The sequence below is a fragment of the Seriola lalandi genome, unplaced genomic scaffold (genome assembly GCF_002814215.2).
Source record: "Seriola lalandi dorsalis isolate HSWRI2012SDOR001 ecotype SW California unplaced genomic scaffold, Sedor1 jcf7180002054692, whole genome shotgun sequence".
NCBI classification, from domain to species: domain Eukaryota; kingdom Metazoa; phylum Chordata; class Actinopteri; order Carangiformes; family Carangidae; genus Seriola; species Seriola lalandi.
Window position 1 is genome coordinate 2,839,895 of NW_019525245.1, and position 24,933 is coordinate 2,864,827.

General features: G+C 39.2%; 2 protein-coding genes across 2 annotated transcripts; one reads left to right on the forward strand and one right to left on the reverse strand.

Annotated features, from left to right (window-relative positions):
* Positions 1–8,532: 8,532 nt before the first annotated feature.
* On the forward strand, positions 8,533–17,224 carry LOC111667704 (adenosine receptor A1-like). The gene is made up of 3 exons (XM_023423464.2): positions 8,533–9,263; positions 12,407–12,701; positions 12,834–17,224. The coding sequence occupies exons 1-3, from the start codon at positions 8,923–8,925 to the stop codon at positions 13,215–13,217; spliced, it is 1,020 nt and encodes a 339-aa protein (XP_023279232.1). The 5' UTR covers positions 8,533–8,922; the 3' UTR covers positions 13,218–17,224.
* Positions 17,225–19,353: 2,129 nt separating this feature from the next.
* LOC147818123 (uncharacterized) lies at positions 19,354–24,542 on the reverse strand. The gene is made up of 4 exons (XM_087178611.1): positions 24,384–24,542; positions 23,765–23,880; positions 21,817–22,038; positions 19,354–20,636 (listed from the first exon to the last, which is right to left on the reverse strand). Exons 1-4 carry the CDS (start codon positions 24,511–24,513, stop codon positions 20,616–20,618), a joined length of 489 nt encoding a protein of 162 aa, XP_087034737.1. The 5' UTR covers positions 24,514–24,542; the 3' UTR covers positions 19,354–20,615.
* Between the last annotated feature and the right edge of the window lie 391 nt (positions 24,543–24,933).

A 24,933-nucleotide genomic window follows, 5' to 3' on the forward strand; every position in this document is an offset into this window, starting at 1 on the left:
ACCTTGGACACATCAGAGGAGCAACTGTTGAGATTTTGAGTGAAACCATGCTGAGAAAACCCTGAAAGAGTGGACTGTTTGATTTGTTGATATGGGCACCTTGCCATCCACCTGTTCCCTATATCAAATTAACCCTGAACTGCCTTCAACAAGACAAATTATGCATATAAAACAGAGTTAAATAGAAATAAAGGCCTGCCTCTAATACAACCCTGCCTCAAATAAAGACCTGTTGCCTTCTGCAGTTGAGGTAAATTAAGTCCCCGGCCACTTTTTTAGGAAATACAGTAGTTGAAAACTATTGTGGATCCCGGACAGAGGCTGTGTGCACTGTGTGAGAGACAAAATAAGAAAGATATTCTGCCACTTCTAACTTTCTCTCTGGGTGATCATTTTATAAGTAAATACAGCCAAAAACCCAGCACAGTCTTTGTCTTTAACTTATGTGTTTGGTGGTTTTTGTCTTGGTTATAAAATCAGGATTTTAGCATTGCAGATCAGCCGTTTAGAAATGACTTAGAAGTTAACATGTAGTCTTTATGGGCATGTTTCAGTCGCTATTTCATACTTGTTTTGTTGTCTGACAACAGAAACAGATGTTAACAGATGTACTGGGAATTCAGTTGTATGAAAATATTGTATATGTGAACACAGAGAGTAGGAGAGAATGGGACATGCTGATGTCAGTTGTTTACAGGTTCCACAAAAGATTTAAAGTACATCCTCAATTTTGCACATTGGCCATATGCAGTCCAGCTGTAGGTTTTGACCTAGTCTTGTTATCAACATAATGAGAAAATGTGATAACATCCTTCTTTTGTTTTCTTTACAATATTTGCTCATGGAACCTACAGTCTATTCACATTTTTACAGTTATATTGAGGCAACTTGAAGGACTTGGCTAAAGTTAGGGAAAGATCATAGTCTTGGTCAAAATACTGAAAAAATGTACATGGACATTAGGCACTCTGTATACTCATTCTATATACTCATTTGACCAAAAACATGATCTTTCCTTATCTTTAGTAGCCTAAACTTCACCTCAGGTGGGATGCAGGACACCTCGTCTCCAATGACAAAGTCCTGCACTTTGTACCCTGACTTTCCACATCAGTATGACTTCTGTGTGGTACAAGAATAAACATTTTCTCCAAAATGTGCTTGACAAAGTAGTAATATACAGTTTAAATGCAGTTTTTAGCAGACAGGGTTGATGCTGCAGTAAGGTGTACCTGTTCAATCAAAATTGAATCAATAAAAATATGGAAGAAGTAACATCAACCAATCAATTACATCATACAAAACACAGACATTTTTAAAACTATACCACAGACAAAGGTCAGACAAAGTTTTTCAAAGCACTTAATCCATTTCCTGCCAAAAAAAGGCAAGAAGACGGTATTAAAAGGTCATAAATTTAATTCACAAACTCTTATATATTATCTCTTGCCATGGAGAGTAACATTAGTTTGAACTTTTGGCTGTTGGGTGAGAGTAGTTATAAAGCTTACTGACTCATAATAGTAAAAATTTAAACATACACATAAGTACCTTGACTACAAATGGCCACGTCATTTTGTGTCCCCTGGGCCTGTGCCCTGTAGGCCTATTCAACAATACATAATTGATCCATGTTATGTTAATTGATTAAATACAGTATATTACTAGAACTTATACTGTATATAGAATACAGCTGGGACATACTGACAAAAATGTGATATAAATGTCAGTAAATTTGTGTACTTAATAAATAACTGTAGCCCTTGATGTTTGTTTTCCATCATTCTTCTATGAGAATGAAAAGCTATTGAAGTGCATTCTCTTCAGTATTAAAGAGGTCTTAAAAAGTCTTAATTTGGTGAATACAGCAAACCCTGTGTGACTTGCCCAATTTGAGGATTAGGTGCTGCTAAGCCACAACGTAGCTAGACCCCAAGACTAGCTTCTATATACAGATCAACACAAAGTTAAGTGTAAAGAAAATTAGACAGGGACGTAGCTTTGAGTGCAATTGTACAAAATATGATTTGGCCTGAATATGGACAAGATTATTACAATAAACTAGATTGCAGTTTATTGTGATAAAATTAATGCTAAAATACCAAGAAACTACTCAGATTTAAAATAACAACAATGCTGTGATCCTAAAATACCAAGCTGGCTCTGGGCAACAGGTGGGTAAAAGAGATTCTTAAACTACCTCTACCCTAAACAAAAAGGATATAATTAATAAAGCAGGCTCAATGTTGAAGGACTAACCTTTATCCCATTCTGTTTCACCACGTGCACATCAACAGACACTCTATCACTGCAAACAACTACCCTTAAGTGTTGTGCAATACTTATCTGCATGCAGGTGCGCAACAAACCAAATGGCAAGCACCCTCCAACAGCACAGTTCGAATATCAACTCTAACTGAGGGAGCACAGACACAGCATTAAAACATTTTATAAGGATTGAGAGGGCACAGTGGATTTGTCTCACAGGGCACAAACAGAAATGGACAATGCCACAAAATAAGTTAAATATATTGTATGCTAAACCACAAAATACAAAGCACAAGCAACAGATTAAAACCAGGAAAGGATAAAAAGTAAAAAACATAAGCAAAACAGTACAGTAGCAAACTGTCCACCATGTCTGTGAAGATTCTTGTCCAGGTCATAGATGTCATAGATTGTAGATACTTGAAGATGTTTCACTTCTCATCCGAGAGGCTTCTTCAGTTCTGACTGACCGGTGGCAAGTTCAAATGTATTTGAAGGAATTGCGTGTCCTCCGTCCCACAGAGTTTCACCTGGTTAGATACACCACATAAACATTCAATGATAATTTGACTTGGGGATTTTGTGCAGGTAAATGTGAACATACAGATAGAGGGCATTTATCAATGAATTATACTTAACATGTACATTGAAATTCTGTGGATTGTGTTGACTTAACGCTACGAATGGGAGTTGGGGGCCTCAGGAGATTCAGGATTCATTGTAAGCAAACCATTACAACATTACAATGGAGTTCAAATGTCTGAGACCAGTTTCCCATTGCATCCCATGCACAATTCCAAAATGGGACATAACAATCTGTTTGAAGGCCACATGATGAGCAATGTGGTGAGATGATGATTCAGTGTTTAGTGGGAACAGTGATGACTGTGAATGATTTAAAAAGCTGTGTACATTTACACGAGAAGACGAAGTTGTGAAATATTACCGTGAACACAGGAAATAGTTTTACGTTTAAAACATGGAACCAATTTCCTCAAAATCCCACTGAAGGGATTCGTTTAGTGGACAGTGATTTATCATGAAATAACAGTCCAGTCCTTGCTGTCTCATACCTGTGTCTATCTGACGAGGGCTGTTGGGTAACTAAATGACTCAGTGCTCTATTTTCTAGAAACGGCTGAAATCGATAAGAATGTCTTGGTGATGTCAAAAAAGCAGAAGATGCTCATTAAAACTGTCCAGATATATTGCACTATATAATTTAAGTGTCTGTGGATGAAAAGCTGTACCATCATTATTTTGATTTTCTTCACTGATAACTTTCCAGTCACAATGCAGCACTTTAGTGTGAGACTCTAGACTGTCTGTTGCTGTGGGTTCAGCAGAAATATATGAGAGATAATGGGGGTAGCATCAGACTCTGGGCTCATCATGTAACTGGGTACCAAAACATTTTGATTTTGAGTTGAAAGGAAAAATAACTTGTTCCAGGAGTATGTTTCTCCATCTGTCTGCCAATTTTTTCACACATCTAGAATAAACCAAACTCCCTTTGCTTATCCTGTTAAATTAATTTTTGGTTGACTTGACATTTTCAGACACACTTGCATAAAATATAACACTGCCTACCTTTACAGTATAATTTCACATTAACTTTAAGGAGGCTTAACATATTTTAAGTCTCACATTGCAAATAAATCAAAGTGGGTTTAAACTCTTTTGATGTAAATGGACCAAACTCCTTTTTTTTCTTTTTTTTTTAAACCAGTTTCTTTGTTACACTGAACACATATAAATGTATTGTATTGCACACACATTTAGACCCTTTTTTGTTATTCCCTTGCTGTCTTGTTGTGATTTGTTGACACTTGATGTCATGCAATTGTTCAACCATATGTGCAAACTGAAAAACACAAGTTGTTGCTTGTATCCCCTTGAGATTCCATGGTCAAATTAAACTGTTAAGGGGCCCAGGGGGGAAGGGTTGTTGTTGGGTCCCTAAAGACCCTCTCACCTCCTGGTCCCTTTGCATTGTGTATGTACCCTCTCATCCCAAAGCTCCCATAGAGTGCCGTGTAGTGCACACAGCCGACTACACATCCTGGCTTCATGATATGCTATGACGTTGACTTTTAATGACAGGATGGACTTGTAATACTGAGGAGATGCTGACCTGCTGATTATGAATTGTTACAACGTTTTCATCTGATTATCTCTGTGGAGCCAGTGTTGGTGGAGTAAGGCCTATACCTGACAGGAGCAACAGGCCGCTCAAGAGAATATATTATAGGATTAAAGACTCCCAGACAGCTGATAAGAGATATTTTATACAGATAATACTGTATTGGTGCTTCCTGTTTGCTTTAACAGTAAGTCAACAAAACTCTACCATTTCATATGTATGCTGTATCATGACAGTAGCAGAAATACAAAATTACCTGGAGATGATAAAAGTATTCAAATCGAAATTCAAAACAGTTATTTACACTCACAAGCACTAAAGGTTGTGAACACATCTCAACTGCAGCAGCAAGTCTCTCCAAAGTCTGCAGGCAGCAGGTATCAGGAGTAATATCCACAGGCAAGCACAGAGTGCACTGGCTGACTCTGCTACATGAGTTAATCTGCGAGCGAGCGAGTATGAGAGCTGGTGTCGGCAGCAGCTGAGTCAAGCCTATCGGTTTGTACAGGTTTGTAGTATCAAAGTCCCTCACAAATATGCAGTGAAATCAAATTTGTGATACAGTGAACCCTGAGCTCTTGGTCGTTCATTGCTTCGGTCCTGGAGATCAAGACTATCGCCTGATAATATGACGAGACTGGCTGAACAGCACAAACACTGACTTCAGAATTGCACATACTGCACATTTCAGCTTTAGCTCATATTGCGCTGCATCCGGTAGGTCACCCAAATGAAACCCTCGTGATATGAGGCTCATCCCAGCAGTAAATTGTCTGAACAATTGCCTCCATTTAGCGCTGGAGAGGGTTGATGAGGAGCTGCACGTTCTCTCCCTAAATTATCATGCTTCAACAGCCACCACACAGATTCAAAACAATGGACCTCACTGCAAGCTGGGAAACATTCCCCGAGCCTCTGGAGGTTCATTTCTTGGAAACACAGAGAAAAGTTCGCTTTCAGAAACAACGTATTGTTTTGACACTCTGTGTATAGTGCATTGACGTATACAGTAAAAACAGATCCAAAAATAAGAACATAGGCCATGTCAAGTCAAGTCAGTTCAGTTCTCTTTATAGGCGGGTGTATCAACAATACATATAACACATATAATTGATATTGATGAGGCTACAACACAGTGAAATAATAATCTTGCATCACCAGTTTCTTTAATTATGGACCTACTTTGCTTCCATACTTGCATTAAGATCATATTAGCTTTTAGTCCAGTGACATCTCCACCCACCCAGCACTGGAAAAGGATGTTATGTCAATCACGGATTCAACATACGTAAAAAATATTGAGCTCAGTGATCATGTCACTGTTAACAGATGTAGTTTAATACTGTGCGAAAAATGGTGCTTACACACAGTATAACAACTTCTCCATTTCCAAATACACTGCATCACTGCATCTTCTGACCTGTAACTCTGTTATGGCTTCTCTGTCACACATCTGTCTTTGACAGACTCATCCAGCCTGCGCGCTCAGTCTGCCTGCCTGCACCTGTTGGCTCAGCGTTGGGAGCGCAGACTGGGGCTGACAGCCTGCAGCTAAAGTGGGCCATTGTGAAAAATAGTCCTTGCCTTGATGTGTCTTAATTAAAACAGCTTCCAGATACTGTCTGACGCTCTTGGGATTACTGTTGCTCAAAGTTTCTGTTGTAACATCTGGACCACTGTGCTACACAGCAAACATCAGTGGGAGGTGACCTTCCTTCCTGTTTGTTACCCATGCAGTGCTGTGGTGCACATACACATGCATGCAAAAGGAATTCGGAAAATAAACACTTGCTGTTTCTTCAATGACTCTGCAGCTAAAAAGAAAGCTAGCTTATTCTATAAATCATGTTATTTATCATAAATTCAGTAAGTTTCATTTTGTAAACACTTGCATGCACTTTGTCGAACTGAACAGAGGAGGATGGAAACACAAGCTATACTAAGACAAAAGGCCAAACATGGAACTATTCAGAGTTTGTATTGTCATTCAGATAAGATTTGAGCCAATCTGCTTTACATATACAGTGTAAACACTCATTTAATGTGATGGAGACAACTGATACAGACCATCCAAAAGCTGATAGGCAGAGCCAGAGCCCTCGTTTACAAGGAAACACTTTAAATTTAATCCTCTTAAATGTTGCACAAGCCTGATTTTTAAATGATTGTGATCACAGCAACTAAAGACGTGTGCAAACATTTCATCATAAACTGAAAAAAGGACAGAATAATTACCTATCACCATCCCAATAATGTCAGACATGCTTTGGTCCATTCTCGAATGAAACATCACGTGTTTGTTCGGGTGCTGAATGAACATCTGAACCCATCCAAGTTCATTCAGTGATAATAATTAATTCTAGAGTTATAATTGTAATTAATGTAAAATCATGATGTAATAGTTGTTTGTTGAGATGTCAGCCTTGTACAGTACAGTCACCCAGTTGTCGGGTGCTAGTCAGAAAACCTACTGTTCGTTCAAAACTTGGCTCACTTGACACTCTTTGTTGTTCATCAATAAAATATTAAAAGAATTTATTTTCAAGGGGTCTGCAGTTTTATGCTGTAATACAAAATATAAGCTATGAGAGCTGTAACACATTGTCTCTTTGGTTTTTGGGTTATTCCAAGTCACTTTACCCAGCTTCACCAGACATAAAATAGTAGCTAGACATACTGCTGTACACAGGTCAGGCCAATAACCCTCACCCTGCCAATAAGTAAATCAACTGATAAATAAATAAGGCATGTTGTTTACATAAAGTCGAAAAATGTATAAACCTCTATTATCATGACTATATGATTAAAAGCAAGATCTGTGTGTATTGACTGTATATCAGTCTTAGATCACACAAGGGATAACTACTAATGGTACTGTAGCCTATATGTAGATTCTTAAAACATTATGTGAAGTACAGTGAGAGAAAATAAGGAAGAGGGAGAATTGCTGAATTTTTCTTATCAGCAAGCAGCTGTTAACACTATAGGACAGGATATGAAAGTACATTTGGTTCAGAGTAGCCTGTTCCCCTGGTTTGAACAACTCTGATGGTTTCATCCAGAGTGGTGGAAACGATCCTGATGAAAGTCACAGAGGAGTCACAGAAAAATGATTGTGGGTGCAGTCATACGTAAATCATTCTCAGGGGGAAGACCTTCAAAGTAGTCAAGGAGAGAGAGAGAGAGAGAGATCATTGATCATTTTGTGTCTGTTACCAGGTTGTCAGAGTGCTGAGCTGTATTTTTGTAGGATTGGAGACGACGGCGAGTTGGTCCAAAGTGCCTTTTCAAGCGCTGCAGTCTCCTTACCAACCAAATACAATACAGATGAAGGCACAGCATGTAGTGTACAGTAAGTGTGCATCCTGCCCATGTGTACACAAACACATGCTTTCATTCAGCTTCTTTTTGAGTCTCATTTGCATCTGTATAGGTTTGTTTGTGAGCATCTGTCTTGCAGCTGAGTCCTGCTGTTTTCCACTGATACCAAGCTGACGTTGTCCAGTCCTGTTTTATTGCCTCCCTCTAACACAGAGTGTGCGACCATTTGTCTTCATCCAGCTTGCTTTCCTGGTGCCCTCTCCAGAGTGTCAAAGCTTCACAAGCTTATACTTTCCACATGCTCCTCATCTCAGCCTGTAACTGCAGTCACACTGAGGAGAAACATCAGGCATATAGAGCAGTGGCGGTGGGGTATAATCCCTCTTTATAATCACATTCTTGGCAGCTTGGTGCATCTACAGCATTTTTATCACATAAAAGTGAGTCTAAATAATGAAAGTTGTGATAAGATGCATCTTTATGTCTGATGTTATCCTCGTGACTCACTTTGTCTATTCCCATAGTGGGCGAGCTTTCAGGTCACACATGACTTTGCGGAAAGAAAGATAAGGAGTGTTTTAATAATAATGTGAACTCCCTGCTTGGTAGTCGCACATGACACTGTATCTAAACTGGGATTATTTCGAAAGGGAAATAAACACTGGTCTGTCGTCAGCCAACTAAATCTAGACAGAGGGATAAAAACAGATGGAGTGAGACTGATGGCGCAATTATCAAATTACTAGAATTTCTGATGAACGGTCAGTGGAAGGGAATTGTGTGTTGGGATTATCTGTAGTTATTTTTCCAACCTCTGACACATACCTCACGCTGAGGAAAGCAACAGTGCTAATCCGTGAGTTGGGGAGCTATTTGTGACTCATTCAATATCCCTGGTCCGTCCCTGGTCCGTCCTGCCAGCAGGGCTCCAGGGACCACTTCATTCTCGGAATCACCGCCTCGGAGCGTATGGAGACCAAGTTCTGCGTCAGGCGCGCAGCTCGATGTCCTGGAACAGATCCTAGAATACTTCAGAGCAACAGACACTACCTCTACCTCAGCGGGACATAAAACATGCGAAGCCTCAGTCAGGGGGTTTCAGTCGGCACCCACAAACTCAAACAGGGAACTCCCTCGACGTGTTTCGGCTCTTTCTCCGCTGCGCGCACACTCATCCAGCATCTGTGATCATGACTTCGGGTCTGCCTCCCTCTAAAGCCCTCTACATCGGGATGGAGGTGGTGATCGCCGTGTCTTCGGTCATCGGGAACGTGATGGTGGTCTGGGCTGTGCGTATTAACCGGTCTCTGAGAGACACCACGTTTTGCTTCATCGTCTCCCTGGCCTTGGCTGACATTGCAGTCGGGGCTCTTGTCATCCCGCTCGCCATAACAATCAGCATCGGACTCCAGACGCACTTCTACAGTTGCCTGCTGGTCGCCTGCACAGTGCTCGTCCTGACTCAAAGTTCAATCCTGGCGTTGCTGGCCATCGCCATCGACCGCTATCTGAGAGTCAAAATACCCATGAGGTAGGCCCAAAGGTGAATTCCTCTAGTTTTCAATATCTTGTCTCGTTTACAGAAATCCCTTTGTGTCTGGACCGCTGCTCGGACCAAGGGCACTTACCAAAACGGTTCTGCGTGCAGTGTCAACGGGATTTTTATTTCTTGTCCTTTCAGAAAGGATTGTAGTGTGTGTTGGGTAAAAGGCTGTGTGATCATTTTAATTAGATTACAATAACCTCAGTGTCGGGCTGCATTAATCTGCTTTAACATCTCTGTAGTATCTCTGCTGGAAATTACAGCGTGTCTGTGATAAAGACTGTGACACTTGCCTTTATGATTCATACAACAGGAAACGTTTCACTTATTCAATCATTCATTAATTCATTCATCCATTATTAATATTTAATTACTTAATTGTAGCCTACAATTTCCCCCCTAACGTCATACAACTAGCATATCATGACTGAATAAAACAAAACAAAAAATCAATTTTGATAAAAAAAAAAATCTTATTAATTGCATGTCCTCTTTCCAAAAAATACCCCAAAATATCATAAGCATTGATGATCTGACTTGGGGTTGTTTTTAGATGATTTTTGAAAGTCTAAACATGTAGACAAGCTGCAAACATACTTGCCACAGATAGATAGATAGATAGATAGATAGATAGATAGATAGATAGATAGATAGATAGATAGATAGATAGATAGATAGACAAAAGACAGTTTATTGTAATTATTTACACGAGGATGCTCAAGGTCCAAAGAAGGCTCCATTTGTCACTTTTAAAACGGTTGAATTTCACATCTGTGGGGACGCAAGCTGTTGCCCAACTGGACATAAACATGTGGAAGAAGCATTTGGAAGTCATAAATGTTGCACTTGATCTTTGTCCTCTCTGGTGGGGATCAGTTAGAGGCAACATCATGGTGGAAACTGGCATTTCTGTTGCGTGGTGGCAGAACAGGAGATTTTAAAACTGTGAATATCATCATCTTTTTTGCATGTTAGTTCTTGCCTTGCCTCACCGTGATTTAACTCAAAACTAGGGTTTCCACCTCAGGTTGGCTCATTTAACAATAAGCCTGGCAGAGTCTGGCAGAGAATGCATGACTGGTCAATAGCCTCATGGTGGCTGGTTGATAGATTGCATAATTTCTTAAGCTGGCAACTAACACACACACATAAAAACATGTACACACACTGCACACTGCCGCTGAGAGAACATTAATACAGGGTGCAATGCCAGGAAACATTCAAAATATATTGTGTATTATATGAATTCTACAGGTTTGATGGATTCCTGGCAGTTTTTATCAAACAGTGGTGAATATGTACTGCATGTGGTGACAATATGAGGGAAAGTTTTTCAAAATTTGCCATATTCCAAAACAGAACTGTATATATATATATATATATATATATGTATGAATTGTAAAAAGCTGCATTTATTTTAATTTTTTCCTGCGAAAATATTTGTTTAAATCATGTCTGTATCAAGTCCTGATATATTTCTCTTCAGAACTGGTGTTAGTAGCAGAAAAAGTGGTGTTGGTGCTTCACCATGAAGGAAAACAAAAAAAGAAACATATTTTATAGAGTCACAAATCTGGGAGAATTTATTAGCACCTCCCATTTGGAGAAGTTCAGATTTCAAACAGCAGTGAATTGTTTTTTGTTGTCTTGTGGTAAAGTGATAATGTGAGCCACAAATTGAGTTCCCCTCCCTAAACCACCCCAAGGACTCTGGAGGGGCACAGTATAACGAGCACTGATTGCTTTTTATAGCAGAAGTGGTTTGGAAGCACACTGTCACAATAACGTTGGTCTGTCTGAGATTTGAAAATGTCCCAAGTATTGGATAGGATTTACAGGTGGGTGACTAGGATCTAAATCCCACAGGAAAACACGGATAGATGGACGACAGTCCAATCCAGGAAATAACAGATAGGTAATCTCTATGCAGGCTGACAACCAAGCTTTACAAGCAGCTGTATGGAGAGTTATGAGTACACAAATTGAGATAAAAACTGACGTCACATCTGGGAAGACCTACTGTAGGCAGGGTCTCTTTAAATATTGTATCATTCATTCATCCGGTGTTGTGTCTGCCTCACTCTGGCTAAACTGTGTGCACTTTATATGACGGCGTGTGTGAGGCAAGGCCAACTGAGAGAAATAAGTGTGGTAAAATATAAAAGTTTGGCTCTGGCACATAAGTGAGTGGTGTGTGTTTTCGTGTCAACCAGTGAGCAGGCTTGATAAGAGAGAAAATGTGAGAGGAAGACAGAGCTATGTTCGTCAGCCTTGAGTCAGCTGGTTTACTCAAAAAATCAACAGTCTACCATAGTTCCTTCAACAGTGACTAATTCACGGACCTGTCCAATAGCAGACTACTGTGTGGGAGAGACAGGACTGCTAACGTCCCAGGTGGAAATGTCTTGAGCTGGTTTCTGTTTTACATTTCATTTGTTTAAGAACACAGCAGTGATTAAGGGAAAAGGAAGATTTAACAGATATCTGCTGCCAGAGAGATCCCAATGAAACAGGTTATGATATAATTCAGTCCAACCAAGCAAACTGCCAACTTAAAGCAAGATTGTGTAACTTTTGAAAGAAAGAATAACACATTCCTCCTTCAACAAAAAAAATGTTTAATTCATAAACAATAATTCACTCAGTTCAACACACTCAGGAGTTTTGTTGATAATTCTGTCATGAGTAGCTTATGATTGCTAAATATTAGCTTATGTGAGCAAAGTAAGATATTGCTCAATAACTCACATTACTAAACCATTTTATTGTTTAATTACTTACCATTACATATGGCAACAGTGGACACTGTTCAACAAAAGTTACACATTTTTGCTTCAAAAGTTAAAGCAACACTCCAAGATTCAGTCAAAACAAAGTGATTTACTAACCTCCTCGTTGATAACGATTTGGCTGTATATTAAACTGCCTATAAAATATGATACAACCAGATAAGACTTTCCTGTCATTGTGTCTAACCTCAGTCTCAGAGTGTGAAGGTTTTTGAAAGATTACGCATTAATACTTAATATGGAGCAGATTAATTGATAATAAAAAAGCACAGTATCACTGTCACATTGTCTGTCAACAGAGATTTTTTTTCTCAGTGCTTTATCTTCTCCCTTTTGCTATAGCTACAAGCGAGTTGTGACCCCTCGGCGAGCCGGCACGGCCGTGTTGTTGTGTTGGCTGGTGTCCATCATAGTGGGCCTTGCGCCTATGTTCGGCTGGAATAACCTGCAGCGTCTCCGTGACAACGGCTCCCTGATCACTGATGACCTCTTGGTGACCTGCGAGTTTGAGACAGTCATCAGCATGGACTACATGGTCTATTTCAATTTCTTTGGCTGGGTGCTGCCCCCTCTCCTACTCATGCTGGCCATCTACACTGAGATTTTCTACATGATCCACAAGCAGCTCAACAAGAAGGTGAGATTTTCTTCCTCTTGGGTTTGACATACAGCAATCTAAAGACAATTCACTATGGAAATAGACTTAATGTGAATTGATTAGCCTAAAAGTAAATTTATACGCTGACAATCTTCTCTTATCTCTCTATAGGTGACAGCGAGCCACACAGACCCGAGGCGTTACTTCGGCAAGGAGCTCAAGCTAGCCAAGTCGCTCGCCCTTGTTCTTCTCCTTTTTGCAGTCAGCTGGCTCCCTCTTCACATCCTCAACTGCATCACCCTCTTCTGCCCTGCCTGTCAGAAGCCAGTGTTCCTCATTTACATCGCCATCATCCTCACCCATGGCAACTCGGCTGTCAACCCCATAGTATACGCTTTCCGCATCAAGAAATTCCGCACAGCATTCTGGAAAATCTGGAAACAGTACGTGCTTTGCCAGGATCCAGTCGGTCGGCTTCCTCAAAGAGGGAGCCAGAGGGGACAGAGCCATGAGAGGAGGCTGAGGCAGAATGATGATGACGATGATGATGTGTGACTTTTGGCAACTAATTGTGTTGCTTTATAACTGTAAAGTTTCACTCCAAGGGTTCACAGAACGGAAAGGATTCTGGCTTTATTTTCACGCTTGAGGGATTACTGGTCAAACCGGCCTTAATGGGATCGAAGGATGTCAGAGTGATGAAACAGACGATAGAACTCCATTGTGGACTGAACGATTTCATCCATCCAACATGCTCAGAGAGGACAGGGCGACAAGTCAGAATGGAGACAAGATAAACTTTGATTTAGATAAGACTGATTGTTTCTCCACTGGCTGACAAAATGATGATGATGTCATAGGGGATAAGGGGCTTCTCATCAGTTTCAACACCAACCTGTTGAACTTGAATCAGTAAGTGTATACTGGATCCGTAGCACATATGGTACAATAGTAGTATATCCTGTATTTTTTTTTTTTTTTTTTATCTGATCTAAAACTCATGACCTTTTTCATGTGAATGATCTCAAATAGTTAAGCATCTTATGTGCTACATGAAATTTGCTAATTTCCGTGGCCTTATGGACAGGAAATGAAGAAGAGGAACTAAGATGAACAGAGGAAACATTTAATATTAGGAATCTGGTAAAAGTCTGTGCAACCAACTTGGTGCTTCGAGAAGGACCAGGATACAGGATACAGGATGTATGCTGGCTGCATGGATGAAAAAAAATGCTAAATTGACTCACTTGGTGTTAAAAACCAGGATCTTTGGTTTGATGAACATCTGCTTTACCAGCTGTGTTAATGGTAAAGTTACGCCGTAATTTGTCAGACTCATGGACTTTTCACACATGGCCTGTGGTGCATTTGCACGTGTAAAGGTTTTTTGAAATTTCTGACACCATTTGACCAACAGAATGACTGATACTAGCTAATAGTTGTACCTGAAAACAGCATCAGTGTTAAAGAAAATTTACTTGATGTTCCTCATTAAATATTTATGAACATGGACAATGGTAAAAACCATCAGCCACCTATAGTAACTCTGTAACTCTGTAGCTACATCAGTGTTGTTCAATAGAAAACTGTGAATCTAAAGAATGTTTGAGCTCCTCCATCCAATGAGCTTCATTCGATCCTGGTTATAATCCTTTTAACTCTATAACGTACCTCTTCTGTACATTTATCCGCAGGCCCTTTCCAATGCTCGCAGGCGTTTTCACACTTTTTCAAACGGCTTCTCTCGATGCTTTGTGATGAAGTAGGTTTCCTTTTCATCACATCCTCTGTTGTTTTTTGTTACAGTGCTGACTTAAACTGACCAGCGTTGTCCTTTAAAATGAGCAAGATTTGACAGGAAAGACACGAGTGCTAACACCGATAAAAATGCACTGTAACTAATATATGTATAAATAATGTTATTTGGGAGATTGTATAAGTCTGAAATGAAATTCGCCTCACTGACAAACAGCTGGTTATCTGATGTATCCTCTTACAGCTGTTGATAGAGTGAGCAGATTGGGAAATCCACCCTCCAAGCAAGTCATTACATTTTCTTTATGACGACAAATAAGTAAAAAATGTCACAGCATATAGTGAGCTCTGATTTAAAGTCATAATGCTGTATGTGCATTAGCAGGTGGAAACATCAAAATCCACTCTGCGCTTTATGACAGCATTTCACTTTCCCCTCCATGCTTCTCTGTATCAGGGCCATCAGTGGTGGGAAGTCACTTCTCTGCACCCACATCGATCTTATGTCACTCGGCAGAGAGTGTGCTCGTGTGGGTAAGTGAGGAGGGTGCAGGAAGAGTGGAAGGATTATTCCATTTACAAGGGAATCAGAGGGTGGGGGTGCAGCAGAGGAATTCATAGAGTTTACACCCCTGGTGAGGTCAACATCAAGGCCACTGTGATGTTCTCCCATCAACACAACAGGCCTGGTAATGTGACCACGCTGTTGCACTGTATTGCGACATTACAATACACACACACACACACACACACACACACACACACACACACACACACACACACACACTCACACTCACCCATTGCATTTCTTCATCAGTCAAGTCTAATCATTGTATTTCTGTGCTGCTGAATCTGTTGATTCTCTGCCCATGTGAAATCCTTTTAAAGCCACTATGTGTAGAATTAGCATATCGCAAAAGACTATGATGGCAAATCTTCGGGTTGCACCAATATTTGTGTGTAGTATTGCACGGAGCCTAAAGACCTGAAACAGAAAACTTTTAAAGTGATATCAGTTCACCTCAGTGATATCTCCACGATCAATCGATCAGATGCTCAAGGAGGTGAAATTAATTTCTGTGTGAATTTGCACCTCTGACCAATAACAAGCTATCTTGAGAGTACTGACCTTTGAGTGGACAGAGAGTCCAAAATTGAGGAATTTATCTTATAGCTTATTAGCTGTGTTGGACCATTCACTTTTATTTAAAATCCAGAGTAAAAACAGTTGATGGCACAAATATATCTTTCTTAATAAACTGTGAAGATACTGCTCCATTATTGGCAGAGCTAAGCTAACAAGCTAATGAAGTTTACAAAGCTTGTTAGCTTGTGGAACTTTATTTTCTTTGCTGAATAACCTTTCATTGAATTAAATGGTGTGTAATGGTGAACAAAATGCCATTTAACATAGTGAATTTTTTCATAAGGGGGGTGTCAAAGTCGGACATTTTTAATTATACTCATAGTGGCTTTACCTTTTAATCTGTTTACTTTTGCTGAACCCATGTGATAAATGAAACTTGATTTTTGAAATTATATGAGATATACAGTACATTAATAAAATCTATAGCTTAGATATTATAGGCCTACATGTAGACATGTTTATCAGAAGTGCTCACAGCAGTAAGTGCTAATATGGTGAGCTGTTTTGTCCATTTCTAATTATGAAGGAACAAGTGAATAAATAGTTCAGCAGATGGAGTCAAAACACAGAAGGTAGACTTTTTATTTCATTTATTACATTGATTCAGTGAAGTTGGCGTTATCTGCTGTGCTGTTGGAAAATACATTTACATTAAACACAGGAGAAAAGAAATAAAGTTGCTTTCATCATGGATGCTGACTACAAACAATTTGATGACACAAAGTGGGTTTCGTTTTGAAATTCAACAGAAATTCTGGAGGAGGTTGTAAGTCAAAGTCATTAGTCACTTTACAAATACCAGAGTATTTCTCTCTCTGCCGCTCCCTCCTGTCAAGTCCCCACACTCTGACAAGTGACAAGTCAAGTTTATTTATATAGCCCGAAATCACAGGTTTCCCCCTGGGCCCCTGTAAAGTGTGTCACAATGTGTATGATACAAAAATTAATTGACATCAAAGAGGTCTATGTTGGTGTTTTTTTTATTTTTTATTTTTTTAAATAAAATTTGTGATGGATTTCTGACAAAATATAAAGAAGCCTCTTTAGCTCTCAAGCTCCATGTATTTTGTGTCTAAAGTCACTGGCAGTTTAAAGAAAGTATAACTAGCATTTTTAATTTGTACAAGAGAAACCAATGAGCTACATTTGTTACAACTGCCTTAATCAATGATAATTAGTATGTTTGTACTACTGAGAACTGTGACTTGAATTTGTGACTAATGCAAACCTGGGAGTCGTTGCATTTATGCAGTTTTAACATGTCGGTTTCGCCTTTAATGAGCTTTGTTTGTATTTATTCTAAATTAAGTGTCTTAGTTTTGGTACTTGTGGAATGGAATGAAAACTTAAAGGCACGGACAGTGTTTGTTGGAAATAGTCGTCCAATAATTAGAGAGATTGAAACTTAATTTTGCCCATCACCCTTTAAAGCCTGTGGCTCTGGGTCCACCGCCCAGCTGGTTTCATGCCTGGTGGCCTCAGAACTCCCTCATCATGTCTCACAGAGTTAGTGTGGAGTTGGTGCACACTGACAAAGAGCAGCACAGAGAGGTGTTACTGTGCAAACAGCTCGACTTTGGGAGTGGTTGTGAATATCTTCTGGACCAAGAAGGCAACAGCTGTATATTACTTCAGTTCAAATAAATACATGATAAGCAAATTCATGTGACTTCAGATTCATTGCTCTGTGAAGAAAGTATTTGGTGTGTGTGTCAAGACTGTCAGCAAGAATTTCACATATTTATGTGCACCCCTGACTTTCCTCCTTCCTCACAGAGGTGAAAATCTACAGTCAGATGCCTTTACATCCCAGTGTGAACTGCAGCCAGAGAGCTGCAGGCTCTGTGATCGCAACAACAGAGAAAAACAGAAAACACACAATGAAAAAAAGGATATTTTATACGTCCTTTCCTGCAAAAGGAAGAGAAACTTGCCAACACCACACAATTAGATGTGGCCTTGTTTGGTTCTTCTTTTTGTGCCATGCCACCACAAACTCACATCTGGCATCTTTCACATTAGCGTCTAGTCACTGAAAGTGAACAGTGCTGCACTCTGCTGGTTACTGACCAGAAATGAAACAACGTATGAGGTAACACAGGTCAGTGGAGAAATGTTAACCCAAGAAAAGCTTTATCTTTATTTATATGTTGGCAAAAGACATTGAAGTTCAGATGCAAAAAAATTCAGATCTGTGTACTACGAGTATGTGCAAAAGAAAGTAATGCAAATACTGTCCTGTCTAATCTTGCTTATGATGAACTGCTTTTTCTACCAGCTAATTTTTAATGTGATCCAGTTTTGGAGAATATAAATATGTAAGTTATCAGGGTCAGTGTAAGGTAAAAACATTGTATCTACTTAAGTAATTTTGTCTTTACAGACACTATAATAAGTCAATTTCTGAGGTTTTAAATGGGTTTGAGATTATGAGACGGTGGTAGAAGTTTCATAAAAGACCATGTCACATTTAAATTGGAATTCATGCTTGGAATCTGCCACATTAAGGTTATAGGTTTTTCACAAAAGTTCTGTTTATGTGTACATATCTTTTACTGTATGTACTCAGTAAGTACAAAATGAAAGAACGAACTTCTCCAAATGAGATAAGTTTTCCTCAGACAGGAAACTATTTGTTGGGCAACATTTCTCACATCTCTGGGCATCTGCTGGCTTTATTTTTCTCCTCTGAATAATGTTTCCAGTTAAAGCTGCTCACTTGTATCCCACATAATCCGTCTAATTGAAATGTTGCAGTCTGGGAGGCATTCATGAACAATGGTCACATCTCCCATTCATCTTGTTTTGGATTAAGTCTCTATAAAGTCTCTCAAGATCACAGATCAAAAGGCTCTCTAACAATAATTAACTAAAGCCTTGTTGACAACCAGTAAACACTTGTGATTTGCTCAAAGAGCTTAAAATGCTTAAGTTGACCTATTTTGAACCTGGTTGTAAATCAGCACCTTTGCAAAGCTGTCAGTATTTGGTTGTGTATGGCACGTGTCAATTTCTGCATTAACACTATAGCATAATATTGACAGAGAAATTATTCTGATCCTTTAGATAAGTCAATAACCACCCGATCATTACAAGTAAAGGTATTGCATTCAAAACTGTACTTAAGTAAAAGTACTTAAGTGTTATTTGTAAAAGTATAGAAGTACCCACTGTGCAGATAAATAGTCTCTGTCCGGTTTATATTATTATACACTATTGGATAATTGTTTCTGATGCATTAACATTCAAATGGCATTTAAATGTTGTGGTTGGTTGAGCTGATTCTACTCTTCTGTGGTTTAATTTCCTGTGTAATGTGTAACAGCGTCATGTTCCATATGCTCATTATAGGTTTTTAAAATCTAAATCAATAAGTATTTGCCTTTTACTGCCTTACGGCCCCGCTCCATCCCTGAGGTCTTGATGCCTCTCGTCTTGCTGTTTTAAGGGCGAGACTCAAACATAAAAGTGAGAGGGCCTTCAGTCTGCTTCCTCCCTTAGACTTCAGAGCAGGACTGCAAACTGTTCCCTCAATTAAATCGCTTTCACAAGACTGCTTTACAGTGAATTATTTTCATTTGATTGTTTTAGTAGTTTCAATCTTTGTATGATTTACTTTGCACTTTGTAACTGTTTTGAAAATGCTGTGCTATATAAAAAGGTTTCTAGTAATAGTGATAATATTATACAAAGGTTTCGAAAATGCCACAACACACACACACAGATATATCTATATATAGATATATATAAATAAAATGTCAGCATCATATCAATTTAATGATACACACATTATTTTCACATTTTTATTAAAATTATTACAAAAGCTGACAAAAAAAAAAGAACCCTATCAATCATTTATGTGAAATGATTGGATGCCTTCGCTTTGTGTTGCTTCCGTCTTGCACGTGGGGACAAGAGCTGCTGTTGATGAACCTTTGACTTGTAGCTAAAATATCAAAGTTTCCAAATATACCAAATATGATACAACTTCAGTATTAACAAAGGCATATAAAACAATGACACCTGTACAATTGGGTTTGAATTACTGCATTTTGAATGTTTCACACAAAGTACACTTTGCAGTTTGTGTAAGATGTTGGAAACGTAGAAGCTGAACATAATTCGACTGAGTCATGAAATAGATTGTTTAAAAAAAGAAAAAAAGACAAGACATATCAGAATACCTGTACATGAAAAAAAAAAAAAAAAAAAAATTCAAGTATTTTCCACAGCTTGATTGAGCCCCAAAAATAGCACATTGATCAAATACCCACAGTTTAGATACATATGGATTGGAACATGGTTTAAAATGTTGTAACTTATCACTTCAGAAATTACAATCAATGGCAATTGTTCTGGCAGTGTGAATTGTATATAAGACAGTGCAAGCAGCAGGCACTTCAACAAAACTTAACTTAAATAAACATTAAATGAAAGTTTAATTTAATGAGTAATGCAGAAGCCCAACGGAATAACCCACATGAATAAACAAACCACTGACCACTCAGAGGACTACTCGTCAATCAAGATTTTTTACACCAGTGCAAACAGTAATGTAGTGGAGAGTAAATTTAGAAGTTTAATGTTTTGATACTAAGTGTTTTACATTCATTTAATGACACTGAAAGTTATTTAATCATTGATTACTTTCTGACAATTTTATCAATAACTTCTTGTAATTTATTAACCCATGCAGTACATGGAGTGCAACCGAGCAGGAAATTAAACTACCTCTCTTAATAGCAGCTGTAATCCATTTTATCATCTTCCATAAACTGTCTTAACACACGATTTACCTTGACCTGTGCCGTGCACTTGCATCACTAGAACATGGGGTTAATGTCAGATTGCGTAAATGGAAACTTGAGAGTGAAACCTCTCTGCAAGTCTAATGAAGAGGCTTAGTGTGTGGTGAGACGTCTGGCTGTGTGATGACCCTCAACAGACAGAATACAGACTGATGCAGTGGCTCCATGATGTCATCTGATGAAATATTGTTGTCCGTGGTGGCATACTTTATTACTGAGAGGGTGGTTTGGCAAGAGTCAGGCTCAAATGCATGACACTTTATTCTGGGGAAAAAAAGAAAAAATTCACAAACACAAAATTACAAACTGTCACCTTCATTCATTCAAAATGAAACTGTAAATGTGACTGAAGTCTTGACACATGATCCGAAGTTAAGAGGGCACAATGCAGATGCTGCTCTTGCAGTTTTGTTCTGCAGTATGCTAATGGATGGTTTTACTGTATTCAGGTAGTAATTGGCTGCAGTATCAATGCAGGGTTTATACAAAGACAAATTCTAAAGCAGCATCTGTCAATTTCAGTTTCTAAAATGATTAACGATACACATTAAAAAAGCCCTCAACTGTGAGGCGTATTGTTTGAGGTACTGGTGACACAAAGAAATATGATGCAGCAAATCCAGTTAGATGAGTTATAAGTAAAGCTTATAAGACACTTCTGGTGTGATTTGCAAATTCATCCAGGACAAGAGTTTATTTTCAGTATTAAAACTATAAAAAAGTTTGTCTGCTAATTCCATTGAAGTGAGGGAGTATGGTGTAGTCAAATCCACCTCATGCGTAACAGGTCAAACACTCTCAGAGCCGTTTCATTTCATAAGAATTTAGCTGGCAGTTTGAGGGAAGTGTAACCCAGAGAAACTGTAAGCATGAGGGCACATTCAGTGATTCAGTGTTTGGAAGCAGTGTGGTAAAACGATAATTTCTTGTAAACGAGGGAGAGTAAAGAACTGAAAGAGAAACTTTAAATTTAGTTGTTCTATGATGATCATGATAATACGAATAAAAACCTTTTCTCGAAAATCGATGACTAAAAATGGCTGATCTGAATCAGCTTTTCTGAGCTCTGACTTGTGCAATATTTTGAATACTTTTATTTCTGTAGTGCATTTTATATTTCACTATGCTGTAACCCTAAGTTGATCTGTGGGAACATAATGTGAAAGGTTTACCTTCTGAACTGTCATCATTTAATTTGCACAGTATTTACAATGTTTGCACCACTGGGTTTGGCGTATAAGGGCTGGTACAGCAGTCCAAAACCTTGACCCTTGCAACAATTAACATCTTATCTCAGCGGAGTCTCCTCTAACTTTTATATTATGGTGTTCACGTTGTCTAAATAAAAAGAAAATATCTGACACAGCCTATGCAGTTAGGTTTAACTGGTGTTGATGTGGTATCAGCTGTAAGCGATCTCAGTTTATTTGACCAACATACTCACCCATCCACCTTGCTGAGCCACCCATGAGCCAACACGCCTGTTCAGGAATGCTGTCATGGTGTTCTGGACTTTGTTTTTCAGATCTGGTGATGATTTCTTGATATAGAGCACAAAGGCCACTGAGGCTTTGATGATCTGCATCTCTGGAGCAACTTCAGCCCTCTGAACGACAGGAGCCTGGCACAAGGCCTCCACACCATGGCTAAATGCTGCTTCTGCAGCCTGGGGAGGGAAGACACAAGAGTCAAGACACTACAGACAAATTCAATGTAAAGCCAGTTTAGCCTGATGACACTTAAGTCAAAGGATTACATCTGAAACGAAGTAACATATAAAATAAATGACAACATCTTCATGCCCTTGTGGATGAGACATTTTATATTATTCCAAGTATAATTATTATTACCTCTATAAAGTAGAGAAGACTTTGATTTTATTATTCCTATAATAGCCACATGTGGTAACCTGACTAAGTAAGGGAGACTTGCTGATGTTAAATGGAAATGGAAAATGGATTTTCACTTAGATAGCGCTTTTCTAGTCTTACTGACCTCTCAAAGCGCTTTACAATACTTGCCACATTCACCCATTCACTCACAGCCATACATCACATTCATACACTGATGGAACAACCATGAGGGGCAATGTGGGTTTCAGTATCTCGCCCAAGGACACTTCAACATGCGGCCGGAGGAGCCGGGGATCAAACCACCGACCTTCTAATCAGTGGACGACCTCCTGAGCCACAGCCGCCCTCATGTTTTAGTCATTGTTCAAGCTGTAGATTATTACTTTAGTGAGAAGGTACATTTTAAGTAATTTCAGCCAAATTACTAGAAAAATATCTTGGCTGGTATTTGGCAATTCAAGTTAATTTGGTTGCATTTGGACAAATTTTGACATCTGAGATTTTTGCCATCAACCCCAGTACAATGGAGGAAAATTGTTTGTGTTGCTCACAGTGTGTCTTTCCAGGAACAATGTTCTTTTCATTCTGGATATTTCACTCACCAGCTGTGTGGCCACGATAACACAAGTAGCAAGTGTGTGGGCTCAACCTTGTAAAGTTTAGTCCACACATATTCCAAAATGTGTGGGTTAGGGTTATTTTACAGGCTTCCAGCCTTACCTTTGTAAGCCTGTAAAATAAATCTTCACGGGGAATTCAAGTTTGTACATGTGAGGAGATGAATTAATTAATTTGTAAAAAAAAAAAAAAAAAAAAAAAAAAAAGAAAAGAAAAAAAAAGAAGAGACCATGTGAGGACACGTGCACCATTTCTGAAGCAGATGGATTTGCATACATACACAGCATATCAAATGTTTTCTACTTTCCACAGCATCATCACGTATAATAAAAACCCGCTGCCATCTTGAAAAGCTACTACACCTTTCAGGATGTGCAGCAGAGATGAAGCCAAAAGAACCATCTGCCCTCTGAATGGATCCTGCTTCATGATTGAACTGTCAGGTTTACACACAGTTTGGGTTCTGACTTAATTTTGGGGATAAAAAAAGACCAGTGAATTGGGTGTGGGTTATTCAACTTCCTCTTTGGCTGTGTTGCCAAATAGGAAAAAGTAGATTTCTTGTTCAGTGGTTAAGGTTAGGCAAGTCGTAGTTAGTCTTTCCCAAAAAGTGAAGAAAGTGTGTGTGTGCAACTTCCAAGCCAGAAGCAATTTAACTACGACCACTTAGTAGGGAGTTACATTACATGCATCTCGTCATGTTTGACTTGACTGCAATGCAGAGCCATTGACTTAAGTGTGTGTGTGTGTGTGTGTGTGTGTATATATGTGTTTGCATGTGTGTCCAATCCATTCCTCAGGCAGTCAGGTCCGGATACAGGATTGTAGGTCATGTCACTGGTTATATGGACATTGCTTAGGGAAGGTAGTGCAGACATTCAGGAAATGGATCCTGGCGACTCAGACTCTGTGTGTGTGTACCTGTCCTCCTACAGCTTGCTTCAGCTCATCCAGTGCAGCTCTAAATACGACGTCGTCATTCAGGGCATCAGCCACAGTTCTGAGTTTATCAGCTATCAGAACTGGGTCAAAATCATCTGCAAAAACAAACAAACCAAAACACAGATGCAGCTGATGAGAAGCTCACATAATGTCAGTTAGTCAGTGACAGCTTAAATTAGCATAAGTAGCTTCTAGCCAAGTGAAACCAGATAGTAACGACTCTGGACTGCAACTCGGAGGTTGGCGCGGACTTTTTTCCCCCCACTCGGCTGCCCAGGTGAACAGAGAACTCAGCGATATAAACTGTTTAACAAATAAACACCACACCCTGTGACTTAAACACCTGCACCATGCGTGTACTAACGCAACACTGTCAGACATATTTGCTTGGACTTGAACTCAGACGTGACAACAGAAGAAGAAAACATAACTAAAAATAGCCTAACGCCCATTCAGCACTTCGACATATAGATCACTTAAAACGAAAGTACAGTAACGGTCGTTACACAACACACACACAGCTGTCTCACACAAACACACACACACGTCGAGACATTACCGTCATATCAGTCGTGGACAGAAAAAAAAACAAACAAACCTGGGCCGTCAGTCTCCAGACATCCCGAAGCATCTAACTGTCGAGATAGAAGATCATCATCATCTTCCAGAAGACATTGAATAATTTGGTTCGTCTGCCTCTCGACTTTGAATTGATCGGTGAGCGCCATCGTTCCTCACTGACTAAGTGAAGGCGCTGGCGGGGGCGGAGACATGCAACTTCCGGTCTGTGCTCTTCCGTCACCGTCCACCTGACGTTATTGATTTGAATATATTCATCCAGTTTTGCTTAGAATCGAAAACATCTGGTAATTCCACGTCTCAGCACCCAGTAATTATTCATTGACACGTCCGGAGAGTAAAAAAGAAAATCTATGGCTTTAGCTAAGGAGTCACACATGCAGAGACAATGAAATTTCATGTGGTGCTTACAGCTTTAAAAAATATATATATATAAAATGCAACATATTCTGCCATGAATCTGTACCTCATTGAATATCGAGAATTAAGTTTTCATGGAAATATTTTCTACATCTATTGTGTTGTGGACACAGAGATCTCAGAGACATACTGATGCAAAACAGATACAA

Coding starts and splice junctions, on each gene's coding strand:
- LOC111667704 (XM_023423464.2), top strand. CDS start 8,923: ATGACTTCGGGTCTGCCTCCCTCTAAAGCCCTCTACATCGGGATGGAG. Junction 9,264..12,406: donor AGAGTCAAAATACCCATGAG/GTAGGCCCAAAG, acceptor CTTTTGCTATAG/CTACAAGCGAGTTGTGACCC. Junction 12,702..12,833: donor ACAAGCAGCTCAACAAGAAG/GTGAGATTTTCT, acceptor ATCTCTCTATAG/GTGACAGCGAGCCACACAGA.
- LOC147818123 (XM_087178611.1), bottom strand. CDS start 24,513: ATGGCGCTCACCGATCAATTCAAAGTCGAGAGGCAGACGAACCAAATT. Junction 22,039..23,764: donor AGCAAGCTGTAGGAGGACAG/GTACACACACAC, acceptor TTCCCTCCCCAG/GCTGCAGAAGCAGCATTTAG. Junction 20,637..21,816: donor TGGCTCAGCAAGGTGGATGG/GTGAGTATGTTG, acceptor TTTTTTCCCCAG/AATAAAGTGTCATGCATTTG.